Here is a 25,593-nt window from a genome sequence, read left to right on the forward strand (position 1 = left end):
TCACTGCCCTCCTCCTCCAGGAAGGCCCTGGGACTGCTCCCGTCTCCCATCTGGCAGTCGGCTCGGTTTGTCTGGTGTTGCTCACCCTGGAGACTGTTCTTTAACCTCTCTGGACTTCCTTTCCTTTCTGTAAAATGGGCACAGCACATAGGACCTGCGCCCAGTGGTCGCCCTGGGCTTTTAAAGAAATGCATGCACAGTGGGGCGCCTGGGTGGCTCAGTTGGTTAAATGACTGCCTTCAGCTCAGGTCATGATCCTGGAGTCCTTGGATCGAGTCCCACATCAGGCTCCCAGCTCCATGGGGAGTCTGCTTCTCCCTCTGACCTCCCTTCTCATGCTCTCTCACTCTCTCTCTCAAATAAATAAAATTAAAAAAAAAAAAAGGAAGAAAGAAATGCATGTACAGTAGTAACAGGAAGAGTGCCTGGTGTACATGTGATGCCGGCTCAGTACGCGCGAGGGCGTATGTGCGTGCGCGTGCGTGTGCTTGGTGTGTGCGCACACACGTGTTTCTAATCTGCATTTTTTTTTTTTTGCCATTTTCACCTGTTTCTGTTGAGTCTTGGAGCCCACTGCCAGCTCTTTCATTTCTTCAGATCCGTATTGTAACTTTCCCCTCTTATGCCTAGAATAGACCTCTCTGCAATATATTTATTGAATTAGCTTTTTACAAAAAGAATCTTGGAGAGACATCCAGTTCTGCTTTCTTGGAGCCAGAAACGCTTCCTGCACATTCCCTGCAGGCACAGCCTTGCTCCCTGCGATGCGCACTCTCGGGGGACAGAGGGTGAAAACAGATGGCCTTTGCTTTGCCCATGTGCACTAGCATTTTAGCTGAACTGTAATTCACCACCACCCACCACCCACGCCACCCCAGGGCGCTCAGTGGGTTGGAGAAAAAGCTCAGGGCTTGGACCACTCACTCCAGTGCCTCTGTCGGCAGCCTTTGCCTCCAGCTGCCAGGCCGATGGACAGACTCCCAACATGGGTTTCCTGGGCGTGAGCTCGTGAAAAGTTTTGGAAAGCTGATTTTTAAGTAGCACGCGGCATGTGCGCGCGCGTGTATGTACATCTCGTCTCCTTGATTAGTTGCTGGATACCACGGCCAAACACAGCAATGGTTTGCTAGACCAGGAGCAGTCTTGGGTCCATTCATTCATTCACTCTTTCAGAGCACACTGTTCCCAGCCTCCACTCTGTGCCAAGCTGCACCCTCAGTGCTGGGATCCAGCAGCGGACACAGTGGATATACCTGTCCCTCTCACAGAGCTTACATTCTGATGGGCTGGGACCCACACACAGCCAGATACACAGGCCTGCTCGGAGCTCACCTCCAAAGCACTCAGCCCCTGTGCCTCGATCCAGATGGCGTGAGGCTGCTAGGCCATGGGAAGGTTGGGGTTTTGTGTTAAAGGTGATGGGAAGACATTGGAGGGCTTGAACCAGGGAAGGTATTTGCTGGGACCAGGTCACCCTGAGGGCTGTGCAGAGAGGGTCATGGGGGATCAAGGGTTACCTCAAGGAGATCACGGAGAGAACAGAGCATGTGGAGAGTATGTTCTAGAACAGGGCTTTCCATGGCAGCGCCACTAACACTTTGGGCCGATCTCTCTGTTTGGGGACGGGGGGCCCTGTCTCATGCATCACTGCATTCTTGGCCTTTGAGCTTTACCTTCTACACGCCGGTAGCACCTCCCTCCAGTTGTGACAACCAAAAATGTCTTTGGATATTGCAAAACTGTCCTCTTCCCGTGGAGAACCATGGCTGTCCAGGAGAACCTACAAGACTTGTTGATGGGTTGAAGAGAAGTGGGCAGGTATGGGATGGTGAGGCCAGTAGTGGATGGAGGACTGGTTTTGACCATCCCACTCTGGGCTACAAACTGTATTACTCCCCAGATGAGCAAATGCAAGCACAGCCCAGCAGGACCCCTGATTTCAAAAAGGAAGCTGGTAAGGCCAGCAATCAAATATTCCCACAAAGAAGTATAAAATGGCAGCATGATAAGTACAATAAAGAAGGGATGTAGACACTAAGCAAGTGTATGAGGGATTAGAAGGAGAATATACTAGTCTGGGAGGAAAGAGAAGGCTTCTGCAAGAATGAATAATTCAGGGTAAGGTGGCATTAACTGGGCTCAGAGAAAAATGTTTCAGGCAGAGGGCACAGCAGGTGCAAAGGTCCTGTGGTTGGAAACATCACAGCTGGTTTGAGGAATTGAAGGAAAGCCAGAGAGTCAAGAGAATGTGGGGCTAGATGGGGGCAGATGATGCCATGCAGGGGGAGAGTTTGCACAGGGCTCACAGCTGTGTTAGGGGGCTTGGTCTTTCTCAAGGGCAGTGGGATGTCCTTGGAGTGTTTGATGTGGCAGCATAGGGCTTCCCTCTGCCCGCAGGGAGGAGGCAGACCGGAGAGGCTGAGCGAAGCTGTGGACAGGAGGCTCCTGCTGGAGTCAGGGTGAGCCCTGGGCAGGGACTTGGACCCAAGAGGGTGGGTGTCACTGTGTGGTGCGTGGGGGAGGCGTAGGTGCAGAAAGATGGACGTGAGCAGGTCTTGCTGAAGCTGGGATCCTACGGCTGAAGTGCCTATTCCAGGCCTGACCCTGCGTTTCCTACAATGTATCCTAGCCACAGGCCTGCCCCTCTGGGAGCTCCCACTCAACACCCACACGAGGGGGTGCTGCCCAAAGTTTTGGGGCAGGGACAAGTAGGTAGGACCCAGGCTTGAATTCCTCCATGTGTTAGACACGGACCCACCTTCCTTCAACAGACGCTCAGCGCGCAGCTGCCTGGGGCCAGGTGTGGAGCTCCCGGGCCACCATCGAGCCTTCTGGGGCTATCCCCGGAGCTCATCATACTCCAGGGACCTTCTTGCCGCCCCCAGAACCGCCCGGGGGCGGGGGAGGTGGCTGGGCCACTGCCAGGGAGCACAGTTGTCCCCGTGGGGGCCCCAAGCTGAGCCCTGGCAGCGCTCCCCCATCTCCCTCCTCCGCAGCTCAGCTGCTCCTCGCCCTCAATACTGGGTTCCCGTTTACAGAGCAGCGCCCCTCCAGGCCTGCCGGGTGGGAGGTGCCCACACGTCTGCAGGCAGCTCTGGCCCCGAACTCCGAGGTTGGCTCCATACTTGCTTCCGACCAGAATCCCCTAATCAGCGGATTCATGGCCCCTTTCTCAAAAAGGACTAAAAGAGAGAAAGCCCTCAAGGCCATTCTTCTGCCCTTGGACCACCCCAGGCTCAGTCTCAGCAAAACCCAGGGCTGTGGCCTCCCTCCCACAGCTCCCACTTCCTTCATGGGACACTCTAACGCTTCCCTGGGACTCAGTCCTCCCCACTGTGGCTCACTGGGGCAGGTGCCATCCTCATTTCCTTATACAGATGGGGAAACTGAGGCATGGAGAGGTCCAGATCACTCGCCCTGCTCGAAGGGAGATGCCAGGCAGCGTGGCTGCAGACGTCGGCCCGAGTGGCCACTGAGGCTGCCCCTCTAGAGTCGGATGCAAAAGGGGGAGAGGCGGGGGTGCAGGGTCAGCAGATGCGAATGGGGCTTGACACGCGGAGGCGGCCAGGATCTAGGCACGGGGAGAAGGTTGTAAGGGCAGGAACCACGTCAAGCTGAATGAGCCTCCGAGCTGACTTGCTGACCGGCTGCCCGCCCAGCCGGAGACTCCCTGGTGTCCCAAGTACCAGGTGCGGGGAGTGGGGTGAGGCGGGGTGAGGGGTGATCCTCTAGGACAGGTTCTGCAGTCCTGCCAGGTCCCCCTGCTGCCCACTCAGGCCGTCCCCTAGGCTCCTTGGGGCTGGGGGTTCTGACCTCCTCGATCCTGTGGGGCCGCTGGGGTCACCCCGCACGGGTACCTCACGGTGGGCTGCTCGGACCCCGTGGGTCACCGGCTGCTGCTGAGGACGCCGCGCATCGCATGGAGACCCAGGGGGCGTTGCGGTCAAGGGAATGCGAGACAACCAGATGCACGGGCGCTAAGGTAGCCCCCCCGGGGGAAGCCGAGGACATCCTCTCTGCCCCCCGCCATCCTGCGAGGCCATGTGAGCACGAGGCAGGAGCTGCACGGATGTGTACAAGTGACCAGCCCAGGGGCCAGTCACCGCACACTCACTGCCCCGAGGGCCCCTTATTCATCCTCAGTAATGGTCCCACCCGTGCTCCCACTGGCAGCCCAAAGCCGCTTAACTGTAGGAGGTCCAGGTGAGAGCAGGGGCAGGCCGGGGCGGGGACCGTAAACCCAGTGGACGGGAGCACTCGGGACCCCACTCGGTGGGCTGGGAGTGAGGTCTGGAGGAAAGAGAACCAGGACAAGCCAGTGTGGATACACTGGGAAGGGACATGCAGGCAGCTGTGGGACAAAGCAAGCCATGAGCCAGCGGGGAGGGCAACCCCCTAGAAGGTGGCGGGGAAGCGAGCAAAGGCGAACTTTGCCAAGGCTGACCCTCAGCTTTTAGATGTAGGGTTATGGTGGCTCTCTTTTTTTTTTTCTCACTCTCTCTTTTTTTAAAGATCGATTTATTTTTCAGCTAACATCTTTTTTGTTTTGTTTTTAAAGTCAATTAATTCACATATAGCGTATTAGTTTCCGAGGTAGAGGTCAGTGATTCATCAGTTGCATATAACGCCCAGTGCTCCCTCCATCACGTGGCCTCCTTAATGCCCGTCAACCGGTTACCCCGTCCCCCTCCCACTTCCCCTCCAGCACTCCCCTAGTTTGTTTCCTGTGATTAAGAGTCTCTGATGGTTTGCCTCGCTCTCTGATTTTGCCTTATTTTTCCTTCCCTCCCCCTATGTTCATCTGTTTTGTTTCTTAAATTCCACATCTGAGTGAAATTTTGTTTATTTGTCTCTCTGACTTATTTCGCTCAACATAATACCCTCTGGTTTCATCCACGTTGTTGCAAATGGCAAGGTTTCATTCTTTTTCGTGGCTGCGTACTATTCCATTGTGAGTGTGTGTACACCAACACGCACACACACACCCCACCTCTTCTTTATCCATTCATTTGTTGATGGGACATCTGGGTTCTTTCCATATTTTGGCTATTGCGGATATTTATGTTAAAGCTGGGGAGAGAGCATGGAGAGGGGCAGAGGGAAAGGGCGAGAATCTCAAGCAGATTCCCTGCTGTGCACAGAGCCTGGTGTGGGGCTTGATCTCATGACCAGGAGATCATGACCTGAGCTGAGATCAAGAGCTCAATGTTCAACCAGCAGAGCCACCCGGGTGCCCCAGCTTTTATTCTCTTTTGAGGCTTAGAGTGTTGAGTGTTAGGACTCTGGATGTTTTGGAATATTCCCTACCTATTTCACATTCAAAAATTACTCCCCGTTTTTCACCTATGAATAAAGTAAATCCAGAATGAAGGCTGTTGGTGCCAAGAGCAGTGGCCGTCCTGAAGCCGGGTGCACAGCGTGGCCGACAGGATGGACAACGCCCTTGTCAGTTGCTGTGTGTCCCCCACCATTTGGGAGTGAAGAGCGGAAACTCCCAGCAGGCAGGGGTGCCTCCGCCAGGTGTCCTGCTCCCTTCCCCAGCACATTCCTGGCACCTGTGTCCACCTCCCAGCCTCCAGCAGGCTGGGGTTGATCCGTGCCAAGGGCTGATCCGTAAACAAGGGAGTGATCTGCTGCTCCTTTATCCCAGTGACTGCTGGGGTCTCAAGTCAAAGCACAAAGCATTTTAAGAAAATCCCAGCATGAACTTAAACAGAGAGGCCTGCATGGACAGGAGAAGGCCCCGGGGTGGAATTCTGGCTGCACCTGGGCTGAACCATAACTGTGAAGCCACAAAGGGACCAGGCAAATGAGACCGAGGACGCTGAGGAATGGTCATTATATTTATTCGTACACACTTGCTTCCAAACTACAATGAATGTATCTAACAAAGCATATCATGCAAACAAAGATCAGAGGTTATACAAATTGAGGAAAGCGGCAGTAGTAACTTACACATCCATCTTGCCTGCTTTAAACCAGATGTTGCTGGACAGTTGAATGGCCTCTACATTTTGTCAGAAGGTGATTATACAGAAGGAAAAAACCTCAACCTCCGTCTCTTCATCTTCCTCCTCCATACAGATTTGGGGTCTTATATGATGTTTTCCAATGAATGATTTAAACATGACCTGTTCTTCTCTCTCTCTCTCTCTCTCTCTCTCACACACACACACACACACTCACACTCCCTCTCTCTCTCTCTCTTTCATGGGGCAAAAGCAATGATTTCAAATGTCTCTGACCATCTATAAAGGATACTCTGAAAGACCCTGCTAGAAGGGATAGGAGGTGAATTTTCAGACCATTTACACTCAAAAGCGTAACTGCCTTCACGGATGATTTTGGATCGTTCACTAATCCCCTTAAGGATCCCATTCTTCCAGGAAGAATATCAACAAAAATCTATGAACAATCACAAGAATAAATACTCCTAAAGTTAAGCAGAGGAGACAAAGACACAGTTATTTAACCAGAAAATGCAAAGCCACCTTTTGTTTTATTTTAGAAAAAAAAAAAAAGTTCCTATAAAGTAGACTGGAGAGTTTCTGAAAAGTAGGGTTCTGTCTACTCACGAAAGAGAGAATTCGGAGACAGAGGCCCTTGGGAGTGTTTGTTGCCGCCTCTTCTTTCTCGGGGATATTGAAGTATAAATGAATTGCCTAGTGGACAAAATCCTTCTAGGGCACCTCTGAATTTTCACTGAATGTGAGCCTTGCACACTTGTGGGGACTAGAGACAGAGCCGAGGATGCGCCCAGTCCCCAAACCAAAAGGTGGTCACGGACCCTCACAGAGCAGAGAAAGAGATTCCAGGGACCCCAGGAGAATGTTATCCTAGGGTTGCTTCTGGAAGGGGGCAATAAAACCATCATTCCTATGGTCCAATGGTTTCCAGACCTTAGGTGGCTATCCTCAGTGTGCATCAAAAATATGGAGGGCATCAGTCTGCCAACACATTCCATCTGAATTTCCAGCTGTCCTGATCTGGACATCATATGCCACTGGCATGGGAAAATCCTGCAGTGGGAGTACAGGTCAGGGGTGCTCTAGCTGACCCCAGCTGAGTCCTCCTCCGGGCCCCATAGGATTGGAATCTTATCAAATTGTCAGTAGTTTTGTTTTAAAAACTCATTTTAAAAGAAGAATTGAGTTATTAAAGTTCTCTATAAAAAAGTACAAATAGCCCAGTATACTGTTGTTCTATTAGAATTAACTAATTTCTTCCTTAAGTTTTAAAAAAAAGTCTTTGGAACTTGTGGGCCTTAATGTAGGGTCCTTGTAAGGCTGTTTGATGACTGATCTGACCTCTACAATTATCACCTGACTCCTGATCACAGATCAGAGGCATGGGGTCCTAGTCACACGTGATTTTAACCCTCCCAAAGAGTCCCTGACATTAAATAATTAACAGGATTGTGGCTGACACCATTTCTAGATGCCTTCACTCACTGTAGCTCAGGTAACCTTTCCCAAGTTTCTGCATCTTCCTTAGCAGAAATATAAAATACACAGCATTCCCTAGATGTTGTCTCATCGGCCTCAATGAGAAATGACAGACATGTTTACAGTCTGGTGTATTCCATGAGATGTAATCCAAACAACTCAAGGAAAAGGTTTCCAAAAATAGTTTCCCACCTGTCACATTAGCGTGTGGTCACTAAGAACCAGAGTGCCCTTTCCTGTCACTGGTACTAACCGTCCTGGCCCCGTTGCTCCTGTAACTCTTAACGACTGACCATCACCATCATTCTTTGGTCCCCGGCCGCCTCCTTCCTGCTGATGACTAGTGTGCTAGTCACGGGGGTGTGGGGGGATCAGGCACTCCCGCCCCGATGGGCTTAAAGAGACAGGAAATGGTGTGATATGCACACACAAGAAACAGGTGACTTCGTAAAGTGAGAAAGTGACTGTCAGTTGGTGTTGCCTTTCAGAGGCATTTAAAAATACCAGACTCTCACTTTCCCTCCCTCTTCAATCCTGAGAACATGAGTCCCAGCAAAAAGTGAGATTTCTCCCGCTAAGGGCAATCAGGTAGGGGCAGGAGTGTTCCTTCGTTTTGCCCCTTCTCCCTCCATCCCCTGTCCTTCTAGGCAGGATGCTGCGGGGGAAGCCGGGTGGGGACCTCCTGTCTCCCAGGGCGAGCCGAATGGTGTGGCCCTGCCCAGAGCCACCTCGAGGCAGCCCCCTCGAGGCACAGCAGCTTCCTGTGGCTGCTGTGGACGCGACCGGCATTCAGGGGATGCTTTCTGAGGACCAGACTGTGTCCCTGGCAACGAACCTGTGCTCGGGGACCAGCAGGAGGTAGCTATCGAATGCACCAACAACCCACAACACAAAGCCACTGGAAATGGCAGCAGCTTTCTTCCCGAGGTGGCCTCTCCTTGCACAGCCTCCTGGCCCCTCCTCTCACAAGCATCGTTCGGATACACTCAGTCCCCGCTCTTCTCTTCTCTAAATGCCATACGGACCTCAGCCTCCACTGACCTCCCCCCTCTCTGCCCGTCAGCGGTGGCTCTCTGGGTCCACACCTCGCTCTGCTGAGGACGGCAGCTCAGACAGACGCCCCACCGTCCTTGGCTGGTTGTGTCAACTGTGGTCTTTCATCACCCGGCAACTGGCCCCATCAGGTCAAGTTTCTGAAGCGCCCTAATGCTCCAATTTTCTGCCAGAATTCCTGATAAGAGAGCCTGACACATCTCCTAAGACCAGACGGACGGGGATTCTGCCTTCGCTGGCACCAGCTCACGGGGATCAAAGAGAAACAGAGGGGCTGAAGAGCAGCCATCATCACCTTTTGAATGAATGAACTGTCTTTAGGGAGCCTCCCATTCACCTCCGAGGGCTACACCCGGCCGCACACTCCAGAAACTTCCATCGAAACCAAGCATCCAGCGTCTTTAGACAAGGTGCCAAGAGGCAGGGGTTGCTGGCCCACTGGCCTGCAGCCTCAGAGCCCAGGTCTGCTCTGAGTCAGACACCGTCCAAGGGAAAAGAAGGCAAGGTGACACGAATGGCCCCTCAGAGTCACGGCCCGAGAGGTCTGGCGGGGAAGCCGACTGTGCTAGGTTCTGCCCAGGGTCCTGGACCTCCACAGGTCCCACGATACAGGCAACGCTCGGGGCCTGAACTCCAAGAGCTCAAGGGCTCTCCTCATTCCAGCTGCCAGCTTCCCTGCGTTTCCACACGAGGCCGCCACATTGGACGACACCATAGAACCACAGAGATCGCTGCTTTTATAAGCTGGTCTAAGGCTGGTCGCGGTCACCCACACGGTTCCTTCTTTCAGAAATCACGGTCTGGGGCTGCTCAGACCCTTAACACATTAGCCTTTACCTGGATTCGGTACCAAGCCATGCAGCAGTCAGGGCACATCACGGTGACCCATCGGTAGGCCCTGAGGTTTACGGTCTTCCCCGAAGTTTGACCTCAAGCCTCCTGTTCCCACGCGGGGCGCGGGGGTGGGGCAGCCAGGTTTTCTTTTAAAACTCTGCCACACATTCTGAAAGAACAGAAGCCAGCTGAGATGCTGAATACATTTCCTGGAGAATTATGAATAATTTGGAAACATTTTGGCTGGGTAAGGGAAAGCCCGAGACTGTTGTGGGCTCAGAAACAAGCAGGTGGCCTGGGGCTCGGGAGCCAGCGCCCCCGAACCCCTCATGTGTTCCTTTCTGAAACCTTCCTCGCTGCCTGGGGCAGGGTGACCGGCTGTTTTGCTTCTAAGGCTCATTCTATACACTGGCCCCTTTTCTACCCAACCGATGGAGGTGTGCCTGGCGAGGCAGTGTCCCCCAGATGTGCACTGGCCAGCAGGACTGCAGCTCTGGGTACGCTGGGGCCCCTTTTGGGTTCTGACATCTACAGCCCATAAAAGAGGGCAGAGGAAGTGGCTCCTTCCGGGGCTGACACACTGTCTACCCCACCTCTTCCTCCAATCAAGGGTTCCCAGGACAGACCAGGCCCGTCAATCTCAAAGACCGTCCCGTGGACGTGTGTCACATGAATTTTAGGCAAACAGCCAGAGAGTAGAAATGAGGAGGTGCGAGCTGGGAGACGCGTTTGGGGGTCAACGGGAAAGAGAACAGCGCCGTAAGACCTGGTCACTGCTTCCGTGTTGGATGCTCTTGCTGTCGCAGGAGGCCGGCTTCTCCGAGGGCCTTGCGTTAGCACGGTGTCTCACCGCAGAGGTGCTCATCACAAGACTGGGAAGCCTGGTTCTAGCAACAGGTGGAAGAAAAATCTGCAGCTTCTGAAGAATCTGCGGATAGTGCCGGGGGTGGCTGGGCCCAGGGGGACCGTTGGGACTGGACAGTCGTCTCGTGAAGCGTGTGTGCGCGGGAGCAAAGGGCAGATCGTTCCGGGGGCAGCAGGATGGACAGCGCGCTTCCGGTGTGTCCGCACACGCGCGCAGCAGGAAGGCCGTCTTCCTGGCCCTCCAACCCCGAGTCACTAACAGTAACAGGGCTGGAAAGGAAAAACCAAACGCAGTCCAGCCGGGGACTGTGACAACAACATCATGCCTACACAGACGTACTAGGTAGACTGGAGTCAAACGCTTCCTGATGTCCCCGAGAGGAAGAGTGGCATAGGAGTGGAAAATGGCACTGGGGAGCGAGGAGCGAATGTCATCTCGGAAATAATCCCCGAAAACAAAAACTTTTGTTTGCAGGTAGAATCAAATATTTATATATATATATATATATATATATATATATATATATGTATGTATATAAGCCTAATTGATCATGTAAAATAGCCATTCATTTCAAAATTAGATCTACGATAAAAAATTAATATATCCGATACAGGGCCAGTGTGTGGGGTACGCGAGGAGTGGGGGCGGGCGGAGGGGAAGCACGCGCAGCTAGGAATTAAGCGAAAACTTAATCATAAAAGCAGATTGGAAACAAGAGCCTTCACAAATATAGCACAATTGTGTCTTATAAAATTATTATAATACTCTCTTTATACTTGGTACGATTATATCAATAATATAGATTCACTTGTTATTAAGGTTTCTTAGAAACATGCAAAATTCATTGCATGATGCATCTGCAAAACATATTAAAATCCTTCTAGCAATAAGACATCTTCGAGCTGATATGCACCCAGGTTTTCCTGACTCTACAGCTTCAGGTGTGTCATTCAACATGAACCGGACGTAGGGGACCAAACTGTATTGGTTTTCATCCCTTAGCGGAGGTCAAGGGCTGGGGATGGGAGGAAGATTGATCCATGGAGACTCATGCTCTAGTCGACGCTCTGTTAAGTTACTGTACACCGTACTCGCGTGGACGACACCGCAGCCTAGTAAATAAATAAGTACAAAAGGGGTGGGGGGGGGCGTCCGTATCAGCTTCTGAGGACGTAGGTAGCAAAATACTGGTTGAGGGGTGGGGGTTGGCTAACAACTCTCGCGATAGTGGTATGATTGCTGATGGCACCCTGGATCGCAGAGTAATCTCCCAGAGATTAAAATGAACACACACACACACACACACACACACACACAGACACACTGGTTTGTCCTTGATCTGAAATGATTTCACATGCTCTTTTAGCAAAGTCTTTAGAAGATTTGGCCTCTTAAAAAGAAATGCAAGTATCAAGATAATTTATCAACCAAACAGGGGAGCTGAAAGGTTCACCCGACGCTCATCTGAGGTTCATTCTCTCTCCTTCTGAAGACCAGTAATCACTGGACCGTGACTGGGTGAAGACTGTCCACCCCTGGTAACACTGAGCTTGCGAATGACTCATGGGCGGGGGCATGATTCATCTCGGCCTCTCGAATTCTAGGGACTGTTTCCACTGAGGCAGAGAAAAGAAGCAGCGGGTATTTCAAAGCCTCCCCCACCCCCACCCCCAATCCCACCTGGCTCACATTCTGGGCTCCCCCGTTCTTTCGTTCCAAAGACGTCTCAGGTGGAGAGTCACTGGCCCCGGGACAGGTTCATTTTAACATCTCTGGTTGTGGGGACCCCAAGGGTGGAAATCGACAGAGGGGCAAGGAAAAATATATCAAATCGTACCAAAAAAAGGCGGGGGGAGAGCTTGTTTGCTTTCTAGGAAGGGTTAACCTACAGCCAGACAGGACTTCGACGTAAGTAAACTGGACACTGTACATTATACCATCTTCCACTAAGATAATGTTCTTGGTTGTAAGAGAGAAACCCTGAACAGTTACTCACATTTGGACTAATAACCCTAAAATTTTCAGGCCCCCCTCCCCTCAATCTGGAACAAGAGAAAAGGCCATGGCCTTAAAATTTTAGGGTTAAGGATTCATTTCCCACCGTGGGGGGGCCTGGGGGCCGGGGAGGCGTTGGTTCTCGGCGGCGGGTTTCATACTGCGCTCTGTAAGATGGGGTGCACAAACTGAGGGTTGACATACGAGAACCCCTCGAAATCAGACTGGTCTATGTTCGCAATGACCAGCTGATCGGGCGGGGTCAAGACAGGCTGGCCTCGCGTGAAGAACTTGTCGAAGTTTTCTGCGCCTTTGCCACACTGCGGAGAAGAGAGAAAAAGTAGGACAGGTCCGTCATTGTTGCAAAGCACAGGGGGTGGCTCTCTGAGAGGCCTCTGCAGGGACGAGCGTGGCCTGGGGGGCGCTGGGACTGGACGAGGCAGGAAGAATTCTGGAGAACCCGCACACCTACTGGGTTCCAAAGCCAGCCACAGCAAACAATCACGCAGAGTCACTGGGCTGTAAGCCTTCGATTACCCTTGGAACCGAACCCCTCCAGGGAAAGGCACTGCTGATAGTAAAGGCAGCAGCAAGAACACGGCTCGTTTGATTTCACTTCCACTTCAGAGAGCAGAGCGGGCTGTGAGCGTGATGCCACACGCAAGGGGCCACGAGTCACAGTCCACGCTGAGAGGCCAGGATTTCGGGCGGGAATGCAGACAGCGACCTCTGAGCCAAGAGGCTGAGATTTCTGTCCCACACGTGGTTCTTTGCAGCCACAATTGTATTAAAGTAAGAGCTGTGTTATTCATGCAACTGGAAAGTTCTAAAAACCCCAGTCCCCAGTCTTCAACCAGGACTGAGGCTGGGGTGGTAGCAAGGTTGGGACATTCGCCCTGGGGCCCAGCTGGGCTTCAGCGTATCTAGATCTATCGGGTCAACTGCAGGTTGATACGGAGTTTCTTCACAGGTGGTCTCGGGCCGGAGGGGTTTTGCTTGGGGGCCCTGAGCAGGGAGAGCACACAGTCTCCTCTCTGCCTTGGCAATTCCTTTCCTCCAGGGTCCACTGGGGCACTCAACCCAGACAGGGCTGCAGGCACGGCCTGCAAATCAGACCCCAAATCGGGGGAAGGGGTGTCTTCACTTTCTCAGCCGCTCAGGAGGGTTGTGGCACGGTGACATCCCCGGGACCCCAGATGACTCTGGGACACAGGCGATACCAATCACGGCATTGCCCATGTTGCAAATGACCACCCTCCTACCTGCTGGTACCACGGGCCGACAGGAATCATTTCCGAGTTAGCACAGTTTCACACTAACCAGGCATCCCTGCATCCTCAACAGAGGACAGCTCTAGTTACACTGTGAAGAGGGGAACGGGGGGGGGGGCATCCCACTCCCGCGAGTGTAGAGCGGCCAGAAGAGCCACGCCCCCTCCCTGGGCTGCCATGGAAGTTGAGGGCACAGTGTTTCGCGAGGACCCCAGCATGCGGTGAGAGCGCAAGGGTTGCTGTTATTTTTGTAAGGCCGGTTTAGTCTCACAGACCGAATTCCCACTTCTTCTTCTACATCTTCCCCATCTTCTAGAAGGTTTCCTTGAGAATCTAGCTTCCTTAGGCTTTGTCCACCCCGCTCCTGAGGCACGTTATGAGTTCAAGTGAGGTCTTTCACAATGGACGGTTTTCCTTTCGGAGGGTGTTTTCGTATTCACGAGTGACCACCCATTCCGAACCCGGGAGATTCCACACCAGGGGACTGTATGGGGCGATGGTGGCCTCCCCGTGGAGGCCGTGCTGTTGGGCTTGCTCATCCCGCAGGCCCTGCCCCCTGCACGAGAGACGGTGCTGTGCTAGAGGAGGATGCCTTTTGGGAACTTGGTTAATCGACACCCAGCACTGTAGGTGCTCCCAGCGGCCGGGACACGTGCTCCCTTAAAAAGAGATCATTCGCATTTCTTTTGCTAGTCACTAACCACGCAAAGATGCAAAGAAGGAACTTCTAGGAAAAGTGACAGGTGAAGTCTCAAAGGGGAAGAGGAAGGTAGCCAAGGTAAAACGTGTCTCCGGCCATCCGAGCTGGGATTTGCTGAACTGTTCGGGGAAAAGCGGCACAGGTATGACCCTTCCTTTGGGTACCATCGTTAGGGCATTCACAGGTCATCTTCTAATGGGAGGTTCCAAAAGCTATGGCTCAACTGCCAAATAATGCAACAAAAGACTAGAAGAAGAGTCCCCAAGGTCTAAAAAGACAACCACATATACATCAGCACCGAGAGGCCCGGGGATGGGGACGGATGCTCAAGGACGTGAGATTCTAGAACTGCTGTCCTGGGGATGGTTACTCCTAAGGGCTGCCACAGCTCGTGAAGTGAAGCGTGGTAACACACGGGGCAGAAACCCTCGCTGCTTCAGGCCTCGTGCTGTGTGGGCTGCCGGGCCACAGCTAAGGGGGCTTGTGGAGACCAGGCCAGTCCAATCCCAGCTCGGTGATCACACTGCACGGGAGGAGGACCGATGGTCTCAGAACACCCAGACACCTTTTCCTTTTCCTTTCCACTTTAACTTGCTCTGGAATGTTCCCTGGTCCTAAAGAGAGAGAAATCACACTCCAGCAAAGGAAAGCCTTGGTTAAAGCCCATTCACCGAGCTGCAGGGACAGGCTGAAGGCCAAGAATAAAAAATGCAGCTTGAGCGAGTGGATCTCAGCGAGCCACGGGCAGGAAAGCCCTGGAAACGCTGCAGGTTGCATCCCAGGTTCAGATGAGACCCAAAACTCAGAAGGACCTCTTGTTCCAAGGGAGCTCCCGTCAGATGGATGCTGCTTTCCCCATCTCAAAGAGCAGAGATTTTAATCACAGGTTTGGTACTATGAGAAATAGCACTTATTTTTCCACCACGGAGGGTCTCTCTTAATGCATTAAAAAATGAACCCTCCATAACTCCGTGAATTAGCTCAGAGATAAACAATCTTCTTTAGGCCAAACAAGAGAGGATCTTGACCTGATCATTTTTCAAGATGTTTATGAAGGAAACTGTGACTACCCTCCCATCTCCACCACCAATGACTAGAAAGGATAATGAAAACCAGTGCTTTTGCATCTTCAGGGAAAAAATAAAGCCTTCAACAAGCTGTTATATTTTAAACACAGAAGATTCCTCCTGCCGTCTATGGGCCAACCCTACTCTTAACCATCGTCTTCTGCGCAGCAAGACTCAGGCGCCATCTTGAATATGGGAGGGATGAAGAAGACACCCAGAGAATGAAGGGTTCAGGGGACATTGGGTGATACTTGAGAAAGACTGAGTGGGTGACAGTGGGGGTGAAGAATGAGGCTGGCCAGACTACAGACATCCTCTCAACCTTCCTCAGAGATGGTGCAAGAAGGTGATTACCATGGCCACGGGAAGGGCAGCCTCTCCACAGTGTGTGACAACAGGCAGGGTGGGGTTAGCCATGGCCTCAGAGCTCGAGGCCGCCTGCCGCTGTACACAGGATTTGCTACTTGGGAGCAAAATCCCCTGGCAGAATGTTTATTTCCTTCACCTCCAAAGGCCACCCACACCTGTCCCCAGTGGAGGCTTCTGCCATCTGGGATGCAAAGCACCACACAACTGGTGTGGGACAAAGATGGAGGAGAGGAGGGCAGCCGGAGGCACCAAACATGGCTGGGCCAGTGTGTGAGCCAGAGAGAAGGACCCACCAGAGGTCCAAAGCCCAGGGTACAGCTTTGGGAAACTCACCCCACTTCTTTGTAAAGATAAAAGGGGGATGGGAACATCCACCTTCCAAGGCAATTGTGGAGATCAAAGGACTGAGAGTGTGTGCAATCCCTTCTCACCATCAGGCATGCTACAACTTAAGGCACAGCCCATAATCAGCATGTAAAGGGGATAGGGTTCATATGTGAGGGATGAAGGAACACCATTAATAATCTACCTGCCTTACTTAGCTCTGGATTTGGGACATATATGTCCTTTGTTGTTCTGACATTCCTTCCTATTTGGTGAACTCATCAGTTAGTAAAATGAACCCAGGAGAAACCAGGCACAGTAAAGATGGGACAAAACATGGGAAAATGCTGACTGCAGGTGAACTTTGGGATCACAGCACTCCCCATCCACGGTCCTGGATGGTGCGTGGTCCACTCAACACCTGGCGCACCCTGAGGGCCGTGGGGAGAGATCCTCTGCCACGCACAAGTCGGCTTCTCATGATTCTTACCTGGGAGAGGCCACCGAGAACGCACAATACATGTGTTGGTCTCATTCCTGTCCTTTACCTTGGTGTCTCAGTCATGTAGATTATAACCCCACGGTCACTGGTATGGGAATTAGGGTGAGTATGAGTAGCTCAAAAACACTGCCATTGCAAAGCAAAACTGAACCAAACCCAGAGGAGCAGACAGAGTGTGAAACCAAGCGAGAGGAAAGGCATGTTGCAAAAGGAAGAAAAAAGGAAACTTATTGAGGTGGGGAGTGTCTCTGGCTGTTGCCAGATGTAGCAGGGCCTGCTTCATCTTAGGGGATCCTGTGTTTCAGTCCCACTGTGTGGTGGTCCTAGTGCAGCATTAGTAGGAACCCTGCTGACATCTGTGCATGGCTTTCTGACTCGCGGTTGTGTGCAAACTTCATTTAGTTACATAACTGACAGCAGACATGAAAGGGAATATTCTGCTTTGAGCCTCCTAGGAGGTCATGTCCACACCAGGGGACCATCCAGTGAGGGGCCTGAGGCCCCAGGCAGCAGCCCTTTCTATGACCAGCATGCTCAGGGAATGGTCTTCCGTGCATGACCCAACACTAGCAGGAGCACACGCCTGGGGTTAAAAAGTGGGGTTAGTTTGCTCATTTAGTCACTCAAGGATCTGGAAACGTGCTCACCGAAGGCCTGGATGCCCACTGCAGCCAGTGCATTTTGGTACAGAAAGTCTGGAGAATAAGAACGGACAGAGGAGAGTATTTGGAACAAAGAGTCAGTGCCTGTGGTGGGAACTTGAGAATCAGAATGGCCGGTGTAAAGGACGCCACAGACCCACATGCACTCACGTGTGAACATCTCCCAGATATATCACCGGGTGAAAGGTCCAAGGTGAACAACGGAACGTGTGGTACAACCTTGCTGTGGGTATGATCACACACGCTCACAGCTTTCCAGAAGCTTACGGAAGAGATAGTAATTAATGGGACCTGCATTTGGGGCGGGGGAGATCGCGTCTTGTCATTTTGTATCCATCTTTCCTTGCTTACCTATCTCGCCACAGTGAGCTAATGTTTTAATAATGATTTCTTAAAAAGGGATTAGGACCTCCTTCACCTCCTGCCAACACCACCTGTAGTGATAGACCGGAGGTTTTCGTTTCTCAGACAAAATTAAACAGTGCTCAGTGATCTGTTGCCTCGGAGCAGGGGTCAGGAATCCGCGAGTCATCCTTGTGCAGGGGCCAGGCTAAATCTTCTCTGGAGCGTTCTAATTTCAGCACACGTGCTACCCAGGCGAGCACTAGAGTGCACCTCCGGAATGGCCAGTGCTGGACCAGGGTGAGCCGGTTCTTTCGATGGGTTTGTTCACAGACTCAGGCTTTCAGCCACACATTAGCTGAGCGGATTCTTGTAGGTGTCAGAGCCACGTATCTGTGAGCGGATAGTCCTGGCTCATCCCGGCCGTATTCTGTGGAACAAGAATGTGAATTCCACTCGGCCTGGCTTTATGCCAACGGCCAGCTTGGGAGGATTCAAGGCTCCTTTCCCAAAACAGGCTGTGGGGATGACCATCGTGTTGGAGACTGTCACTTCAGACAATGGGAGGCTGTCCGTTCACACACCATGAGGCACACGGGCTGTGCGATGAACCCCATCCCTCGCCACCGAAGCTCCCCGAGTCTGGTGACAGAGCTACTTACTTATCTGGATTGTTATTTTAAACATCTCATGTCTTCCCATTTCTCTTTCAAGCAGAAGAGCACTTGGGGGTGCCTGGGTGGCTCAGTCAACTAAGACTCTGCCTTTAGCTCCGGTCATGATCCCAAGGTCCTGGGATCAAGTCCTGTGTCAGGCTCCCTGCTCAGTGGGGAGCCTGCTTCTCCCTCTCCCTCTGTCCCCACCCCCCCCCACTTGCTCGTGCACATGTGCTCTCTCGTAAATTAATTAACAAAATCTTAAAAAAAAAAAAAGAGCACTGGGGAGGGTAGTTATCAAAGAATAGGCAGACTCCTTGCCTCTCATCAGCCCAACGGAAGCTGGCTTAGGCTGGTCTAAAGGCACAAATCACACCGAGGGCACCATGAGGCGGCAAGCTCTGGTCTCCAGAGGCTGGTTAGGGTTCACGTATTGGTGGAGCTCCCGGAGTCTTGAGAATCTCTCACTTTTCCAGGGCATCACAGTTCCTGGTGCCACTGAACGGCAGGAGAATGAACCTATCTACTATCCAGGAGGACGACTGCATGCAGCCCAAGGCTGCCCATGGCATAGCGCGCTCAGACCAGCGCTCCGGGTCCCTCCTCCTTCTACTGGGATGGTCACCACTCTGCAGAATGACCTTTCCCGAGGGATCCTTCAGAAGAGCGGTGGCCTTGGTTTGAGGCAAGACGCATGGAACATGTAGGTGTAAGGAGACATCACATTTGCAACTTACTCTCAAATGGTCCAAAAAAGAAAAAACCCAAACAAACCCGCCCGTGTGTGTGTCTGCACACACGCACACTCAGCGACGTAGAGAAAGAATGATAAAGCAAATGTGCTAAAATGTTAACATTTAGGGAATCTGGGTGAAGCCAATGTACCAATTCTTTGCGCTATTTTTACAACTCTTCTGCAACACTGAAATGAGATGCTACTTCAAAATTAATTATTTTCAAAAATTAAAAAGGCATGCTGCACTGACTTTGGGAATTAAACCGGCATCAAACTTTCCAGACAAGCTAATGGCACCGTGAAATGCCTTGTTTCACTGCACTCCACAGACCCTGTGTTTTTGGTAAATCGGAAGTCTGTGGCAGTCTGGGATCCAAAAAGTCTACTGGCACGATTGTTTCCAATTGCATTTACTCACTTCTTGTCTCTAGGCCACATTTTGGTAATTCTCACAATATTTCAAACATCTTCATTATTATATTTGTTACAGTGATCTGTGATCAGTGACAGACCTCTTTAAGAGCTCCCCTGATGCTTAGCACTTTTTAGCAACAAAGTATTTTTAAACAAAGATACATGCGTTGTTTTTTCTTCTTAAGATACAATGTTAGTGCACACTTCCTAGACCAAAGGATGTGTAAACCTAACTTTTAGATGCACCGGGAACCCCCCAAATTCATTGCCTCACTTTACTGTGTCATGTACTTCATCACATCGTGGCCATCTGGAACCAAACCCACAGGCACCCCGAGATACACCTGTAAAAGATTTCGGGGTGACTGGGAAAATGAACTTGACTGTACAATCTCACTACCACAGCACCCACGTTTGTACCCACTGTTCCTATTCTCTCTGGCTCTTGCCGCAAGGATGGCAGCATCCTGATGAAAGTTATATTTTTCCCCTCTCTTTTTTTTTTTTTTTTTTAAAGATTTTATTCATTCATTTGTAAGAGAGAGAGAGAGTGAGAGCGAGCACAGGAAGACAGAGTGGAAGGCAGAGTCAGAGGGAGAAGCAGGCTCCCTGCTGAGCAAGGAGCCCGATGTGGGACTCGATCCCAGGACGCTGGGATCATGACCTGAGCTGAAGGCAGCCGCTCAACCAACTGAGCCACCCAGGCGTCCCCCCTCTCTTTTTTTTTTTTTTGATAAAATAAGGACAGCAATCTCCCCAGAAAGGCTCTCCATGACAGACAAGCCTATTTCCAAAGGGCTCTGCTCATCTCCCAACTCAGGAATATATTTTGCGGTGTTAACTTTATAGATTAATCTCTCTTTCTCTCTCTAATAACCACTTAAGTATCAGGAAGGTTTTTGGCTCACCTGTGAACTAGCTATTCTGCTCCTAGGTGCCAATGGATAGAATTCAAAAAAGGAAAAAAAAAATCAATTAACATTCCAATTCTGATATATGTAGAAACTGTTATTTATCATGGGCAGGATGAACGGGAGCTTGAAGGCTGCTCTTGGGCATTTTATTCACATGAATAATAAATCAGGGGAAAAGCCTACAAAATTCAAAGCAACACTGGATCAGAGTCTTGGGCTCATGTGTGCCTCGAAGGGCATGCTCAGCCTTTGATTATTCAAGCAAAGCAGAAAGAAGGCGCTCTCCTTCCCTGAACGGGTTCTCAGGATGTGGGGCCAAGTGGGCTTGGCTGTGCCATATTTTCCCCTGGAAACCTCCTCTCGCACCTGATGCCATGGGAGGCAGCCTGGCCCCTTGCTTTTCTCCCTCAGCAACTGAACATTTACCTTTTCAGGAGCGACATCTTCTTTGAATTAAAAATTAAAAAAAAAAAAACAAAAACTTTCTTACATGGACTCTTCTGAACATTAATAAGCCTCTATGGGGACTCAGGCTTGTTTAGAACATTGGCCAAATGCTGAGCGGACAGGCCTTGGTCTGTGGATCGGAGGCTCTTCCGCTGTTGTGTTTTCTTTCAGAGAAAAAGGAAACCAGTTCACTGTGTGCTTTTTTTTTCTGTAAAGAAGGAGAGTTATGGGGCACCTGGGTGGCTCAGTGGGTTAAGCCTCTGCCTTCAGCTCAGGTCATGATCCCAGGGTCCTGGGATCGAGCCCCACATCAGGCTCTCTGATCAGCGGGGAGCCCGCTTCCTCTTCTCTCTCTGCCTGCCTCTCTGCCTACTTGTGATCTCTGTTTGTCAAATAAATGAATAAAATCTTTAAAAAAAAAAAAGGAGAGTTATGAGAGAGAGAGAGTGAGCTCACCTCCAGGAGAATATAACACAGCTGTTTTTCTTTTTGCTTTTGTTTGACATAATCAACCAGTACATAAGTGATGGATGCATCTTCTAGAAAACTGTCTTCACCTTCACAGTTGCACACAGCCTGCACACGCAGGCTTTTGGGGACGTGGCTCTGCCAGACCGGACTCCCCTCCCCCTCACCGGCCTCCTGGGGGCAGGCTGTTCCCTGGCTCTGCCGCTTGTATGCCTGGGATATGCAGCTCTGAGCCCCTAGACTCGCCACCATCGGAGGTGATGGCCACAGTCCCACACACCTGATGCCAGCCACGTTCCTCTCTCCACTTGGAACGCAAGTCAATTCAAACCGAATCCAGAACACCGCTGCTCGGCAGGGTCTGAACGCCCCATCCCCGTGAGGTGGGAAGTTCTGTGCGGAGCGCCCTGACAGATTTATGCATCACAAAGGCTTGATTTTGTGGGAGCCAGGAGGGAATGGCCCCTTAACCCCCTAAATCTCAGGGAAATGGGTTCATGCTGAACAAGCAAAAGCATTGAGCAAACTTCACAAATGCAGACCAGCTTCGCCCGCTGGGGCTCTCGATTTGGTTCGGAGGGGAGATGTTCCCCGGGAGGGGTTTGGCACACATGCGGTCCAAGTGTCAGTCACCCGGCAGCAGGGGACAGCGAGGATGTCTTGCTCCGTCTCCCTCTGAAAGGACAAAACTGCCCATCGGAGAATACTGGGCTCCAGAGTTTTTCTGTCCCCTCTTGGCTTTTTCATTAGTCCTGGGTTAGGGAGCTACATTTTTCACCGAGGAAGCAGGGACACATCACGGAGCCCCTCGAACGTGCCAGTAGCTCTTCTTGGAGGCTGGGACCCCGGCGTGCCGTGTGCGGTCTCTGCTTTTGCACTGTTAGAAATGTCCTCTCCCGCCGCCCAGACCATCCTTGGCGTGTGCGGTCTCCACTCCAGCGTGGCACCTCGGGAACAGAATGACATCCCAGAGGTGGCGGAGATGCCCCTTTGGCCGGGATTAGGAGCCAAATTCTGCTGCTCTGCACGTGGCGTGGTGAAGGCACTGGGAGCTCTCCCGGGAGCCCCAACTTTCTGGTCGACCTCTGTGCCCTCGATACTCTTCGGCCCCGGGTCAGGAAGTCTGCTGCTCACTCCCGCCGCGGCTTGCCCCTGTCCCCAGGTCCGCTTTGTGTCCCCTGCTGCCCCCTCCACTGCCCGTGAGTACATTTTCCAGCATCTTCCTTTCCAGCATACAGTTCTCCAGGCGGACATAGGCTCTGGCCTGGGAAAGCTCCCTGTGGGCAGAGGCTGTCCCTCCTTCTGCTCTGACCAGAGCTCTCAGCAAGCAGGCCTTTGGCATGTGGTTTCGGCTTCTGTATTGGAGTTCAAGGGCTGCTGTGAAGGAGGCTCTATCTTCTTTCCTTTTATGTTCGCTAGTGTTCAGCTAAAAACACAAAGAGCAGCATTCCAGGAATACACACACACACATACACACACACACACTCTACTGCTCGTGGCTCAGCTGCCCACCGCGGTTAGGACTCTGCTTCTGGTGATTTCCATGGCCCACGGGGAACAGTGCAGTCAAATTCCGGGCTCCGAACCCGAGTCACCCTCTTGTCCCCCTATATCTGAATTTAAGGCCCCAGTGTCCACAGAAAGCAGGTGACCACACAAACAGACAACGTCTTCTGAGGCCGAGGTGAGGACACATTGAAGGAGCTGGGTCTTACGGTTGACTTTGCTCCCTGTCGTCCCTTTCTGGAAAGCGACTGACAAGTGGCTGTATTTCGATTCACACCTACAGCAGGGTGAACGAGTTCTCTCCGCTGTTCCTGTACAGAAACTGAGCTGTGTGTATGAGGCTACTGTGTGCCTTTCATATTTTAAGGAGGCTAAACAAATCCCTAATGGAAATCCCTAACGGAACGGTCCTGAGACCGTCGGCAGCAGGCAGCATTCTTTATCACGGCCTTTACACCCCAGGCCCCCACCAAGCCAGGCTTTGTACACCGAGGGGAATGACCCCATGAAAATGCCCTGAGATCTGGGTTTGGGACCCGCTAGGAGAAGGTGGGGGAGCAGACAGACGAGGGTCCTGCTGGACATGACGATTCAGGAGGGAGTCAACTGACCTGATTCATTTTAGTTTTGCTTTAGTTGGTGCTAAGAATATCTTGGAAAAGTAGAAGTGGGCTCCCCACTAGCAGTTTTATTCTGAGAGGACACACAGCGTACTTGACGGGAGGTCGCTGCTCTAAGAACAAAGCCTGTGCCGACCAGCCAGTAACTCAGCCACCCCAGGAGGGTCCCTTTTCCCTGCTCATGGGCACCTGCCTAGGGGGAGACAGGTGTGGGAGCTTCGCCATCAGACCGAGGGCCAGAGCTGCTCTCGCTGCAGCCTTGGGGGCAGGGGCAGCACGGGGACACCCCAGAGACGGCGGCCGAGCTGGAAGACACTGTCCAGTGGTCCCCAGAGATGGGATGTGGGGGAAAGCAGCGTCCCTGGGAAGCACCGTGAAGGGGCAGGTGGCGTGAGTTAAGAGCCCGATGTCTTAAGGACCCCGAGGTTACCGCCAGAGATAGAAACGTCAAGAAAGGCCACGGCTGGTTGCCACCGACAGTCATTAGATGGGCAGACGGCTGTCCCTGAGATGGCGCGATGGTGTCGTGGGGGAGGGACACAGATCCCGGAGCCAGAACACTGCCTACCAGCTGTGTGTCTTCAGGCAAGTTACTCAGCCTCTCTGTGCCTTAGTTTACCCACGGAGCAGGGTTGTCGAGAGAGTTATTGAGCCGATTTGTAAAGAACAGGGCCTGATGCACAGTTTTTGTGGAATAAATGGGACAAACGGGGGTCCCGTGGGAGGAGTGTCAAAGAGGCGGCAAGACCAGCATGGGGGGTGGGGGTGACTCGCGCTCCTGGCAGCAGGGGCCGTGGCCAGCACGGGAAGCGCAGCTGGGGCCTGCGAAGAGCTGGCTGGGACGAGTCATGCTTTAGGAGCAAAGCAAACCCTGGAGAGCGGGACTCGGTGAAACATCCCGTCACAGACGCAGAGCAGAGAGGACATCCTGCTGGGCGCGCGAGTCCATGCAGCCCGATCGCCAAAGCTGAGGTGCCCCAGCTCCCTCTCAGCTCTTGGGGGGGGACACTCGGCAGCCCCCTGACTGGTGGGCACAGGCCCTGTGGTCTGGTCTATGCTGACTCAGAGCCCAGATCGAAGTTGAGGCTGGAACCTGGCCGTGTTCTCACCCTGCAGAGGCCAGGGGCCACCAGCCTCCTCTCTCCAGAGAAGGGGTGGGTGGAACCCCTCTGGGATTCAGCAACATGGGGCTCAGGGGCAAGCCACATCCCCTACTCACCACTTTGGGCTTGAAGGGCGGCTGGATCTCCCTGTTCTCGAGTTTCTCCCAGTCGATCCTCCGGAAGAAGGCATGCTCGCGCACGTCCCTCTCCCCTTCTGGCCCGCAACCCAGCCGCTTGCCTGGGTGTTTGGTCATCAGCTAGAAAACAGCAGAGAGAGGGCGCAATGTGTGACACGGGGACCGGAGGTGACGACACCGTACTGTATAACTGAGATACGCGGAGAGAGTAGAACTTAAGTATTTTCTCCCCAAAAGACAAGAAGGTAATTGTGTGAGGTGATGGGTGTGACTTCTAGATGGCGGGAAATCTCCCACAGTGCGTATGCCTGTCGAACCACCATGGGGCACGTTTTCAACACACTGCGATTTTATTTGCCAATTACACCTCAATAAAGCTGAAAGAGAGAGAAAAATACCCTCCCTCCCCTGCCACGCACACTAAAATTAGGAGAAAAAGAAAAGGCTGGACGATAGCACCTTCCCTTTGCCGCCTTTGCTACGAGCCTGATGGTGTGGATGCCTGGGGAGCACCCCGAGAAATCGGTGGCTGGCACAGAGTGACCCCAACTCACAACCATGCTATTGACAGTATGAGTTTTTCTACAGCGATTTTTTATGATAAAGGACACCGGGAAGCAACGTGGCCCCACAGCCAAACATAAGAATTTAATCAGGTGTCTTCGTACACTACCTGCATGAGAGCTGCCATTCTGCAGGTCTCTAAAAAATATGTATGCAAAAAGGGAGGCAATCACTAAAAACTGTGAGTGCTGATAACAGGCATCATATACCTGTTTACTGCCTGGACCCAAATGTGTTCATCAAAGACTCATGCGCTGGGAAAAATAAATGCTGTGACCGGCAGGTGTTAATTCTCATGCATCTACTGTGGAAGACAGAGGCGAACACGGGTTATAAGCTCTGGGGTCGGGCCTGGCTCTCCCTGTTCAGATACGTCAATAGTGCCCTGCTCTCGGAAGATGCTGGATAACTGCATCCCACATGATCCCGATCAAACGTGCCAGAAAACGTTAGGAGTGTATTATATTCTATATTCCACGGGGTCTGATGGTAATTTCGTGGCATAAAGCTTTACAGTGAAAAATTAACCAGGTCAGGACCCGGTAATTTCTGTTCCTGGGTCTCTCCTCTGCAGAAAGGAGCTCCTAGGCTCCCCAAAA

The 25,593-nt window shown here is 52.0% G+C and overlaps 1 protein-coding gene and 1 pseudogene across 2 annotated transcripts in view; both read right to left on the reverse strand.

Annotated features, from left to right (window-relative positions):
* Positions 1–5,829: 5,829 nt before the first annotated feature.
* PRKCA (protein kinase C alpha) overlaps positions 5,830–25,593 on the reverse strand; it is a 391,832-nt gene continuing 372,068 nt past the window's right edge. Inside the window, exons 16-18 of one of the 2 annotated variants that reach the window (XM_045080929.1) lie at positions 24,410–24,550; positions 17,073–17,120; positions 5,830–12,512 (exon numbers count right to left, since the gene is read on the reverse strand). In XM_045080929.1, coding sequence (XP_044936864.1) covers positions 12,348–12,512; positions 17,073–17,120; positions 24,410–24,550 — 354 coding nt within the window. In that variant the 3' untranslated portion in view covers positions 5,830–12,347. The remainder of the gene's footprint in view (positions 12,513–17,072; positions 17,121–24,409; positions 24,551–25,593) is intronic. The other variant, XM_004749112.2, reaches the window with a different exon arrangement.
* On the reverse strand, positions 17,601–17,692 carry LOC123392318 (annotated as a pseudogene).

Source organism: Mustela putorius, unplaced genomic scaffold (assembly GCF_011764305.1).
Source record: "Mustela putorius furo isolate JIRA1106 unplaced genomic scaffold, ASM1176430v1.1 tig00000487_pilon_pilon_pilon, whole genome shotgun sequence".
Taxonomy (NCBI): domain Eukaryota; kingdom Metazoa; phylum Chordata; class Mammalia; order Carnivora; family Mustelidae; genus Mustela; species Mustela putorius.